Genomic DNA, 1,777 nt, shown 5'->3' with positions numbered 1-1,777 from the left:
GTGGCCTCTGCCCGGTGGCCTCTGCCCGGTGGCCTCTGCCCGGCGGCCTCTGCCCGGTGGCCTCTGCCTGCCGGCAGGTCTCAGCTTCAGGTTTATACAGGACACGCTCCGGAGATTAAGGGACAATGCAGCGATATTTCCAGATGATATTAATGGCGAACTGGTCAGAGACCAATACATTCATGACTTCCTTACTTTCCATATTCTATCTTCACATAGCTCCACCTGTTCCTCCTGGTTATCTACACCTGTCTGGACATAGCTCCACCTGTTCCTCCTGGTTATCTACACCTGTCTGGACATAGCTCCACCTGTTCCTCCTGGTTATCTACACCTGTCTGGACATAGCTCCACCTGTTCATCCTGGTTATCTACACCTGTCTGGACATAGCTCCACCTGTTCATCCTGGTTATCTACACCTGTCTGGACATAGCTCCACCTGTTCATCCTGGTTGTCTCCACCTGGCTTTACCGTTTAAGCCGCGATGACCAGATCACACTAAGTCAAGCTGCGCTTTTTCATTTATCCTGGATATCTTTATTCTACTTTCGTGCAACAGTGTCTCGAGATTACTCTTGTTATGATCCGATACTATAAATAAAACTGCCTCCCCCCCAGGTCCGGTACCTGTCCGATCATGGTCTTGGCGAGGATCTCGGCTCTCTTGGGTCCACTGATGACGTCGGCCGCCTTGAACAGAACTTGCGCTCGGTCCTGGACGGGCTTCAGGTCCCAGTCCCTCCTCGCCGCCAGCGCCGCCTCGATGGCTCGGTTGATCAGCTCCTGTTAACGAAGCATCACGTTGTCTGGAGGACTCAGATCATGCAAAGTACAACCAAATACAACAAAATAAAACGCAACCAGATACAACAAACAACAAATTGCAACGCAGAAGTAAATAGAGGACTCCCTCAGTGGGGGTGTACAGGTCAAGTTTGGGTCTCACCTCGTCAGCGTAGCAGAACTTCGCCACTTTATGGGAGTGGTTGAACGGCTTAAAACAGAAACAGAAACAGGAAGTCAGAGAACACAGAAACAGTGCTAAGCTATGCTAGCAAGGAGTTGTTTACCTCTAGGATCTGTGCCAAGCTAGGCTAGCAAGTAGCTGTAGGCTAGCAGGGAGTTGGTTCCCTCCAAGATCTGTGCTAAGCTAGGCTAGCAAGGAGCTGTAGGCTAGCAGGGAGCCCTGTCCTGATGTCTGTCCTCATATCCATCCCCTGTCCTCATGTCTGTCCCCTGTCCTCATATCTGTCCCCTGTCTGCCATTTGTCCTCATATACATCCCCTGTCCTCATGTCTGTCCCCTGTCCTCATATCTATCCCCTGTCTGCCCTTTGTCCTCATGTCTGTCCCCTGTCCTCATGTCAGCCCCCAGTCCTCATCTTGATGGACTCACAGATAGCTGATATCTGATGTCTTTGGTCCAGACTTGCTCGTCTCCGACCACACACGGGATGTCCTCCGTCTGTCCTCTCAGACTGGATAGGGCCTGGAACACAGAGTCAGCCTGGTCATTATGGGATGGCTGGGTCATTATGGGATGGCTGTGTCATTATGGGATGGCTGGGGTATTGTGGGACGGCTGGGGTATTGTGGGATCTGTGAACCATTATTTGTCTGGCTTGTGCAGGAGGTGGAGCGCTACCAGTTCGATCTGGTGGGGCTTACCTCCACTCACAGTCTCAGTTCTGGCACCGTACTCCTGGATAAGGGTTGGACTCTGTCCTACTCCAGAGTTGCCCATGGTTTGAGGCGCCGGGCTGGTGTGGGGATAC

At 52.2% G+C, this 1,777-nt stretch overlaps 1 protein-coding gene across 1 annotated transcript; it reads right to left on the bottom strand.

Moving 5' to 3' along the window:
• Positions 1-609: 609 nt before the first annotated feature.
• aldh4a1 (aldehyde dehydrogenase 4 family, member A1) lies at positions 610-1,536 on the bottom strand (the record flags this gene model as incomplete). The annotated part of the gene is made up of 3 exons (XM_034865329.1): positions 1,399-1,536; positions 949-996; positions 610-785 (listed from the first exon to the last, which is right to left on the bottom strand). Coding segments are annotated over exons 1-3 (362 nt in total), but the record flags the coding sequence as incomplete, so codon positions are not given.
• Positions 1,537-1,777: the final 241 nt, after the last annotated feature.

The sequence above is a fragment of the Etheostoma cragini genome, unplaced genomic scaffold, assembly GCF_013103735.1.
Source record: "Etheostoma cragini isolate CJK2018 unplaced genomic scaffold, CSU_Ecrag_1.0 ScbMSFa_1468, whole genome shotgun sequence".
NCBI lineage: Eukaryota > Metazoa > Chordata > Actinopteri > Perciformes > Percidae > Etheostoma > Etheostoma cragini.
The sequence above is the reverse complement of the archived record's forward strand: the minus strand, read 5'-3'. Positions and strand labels throughout refer to the sequence as shown.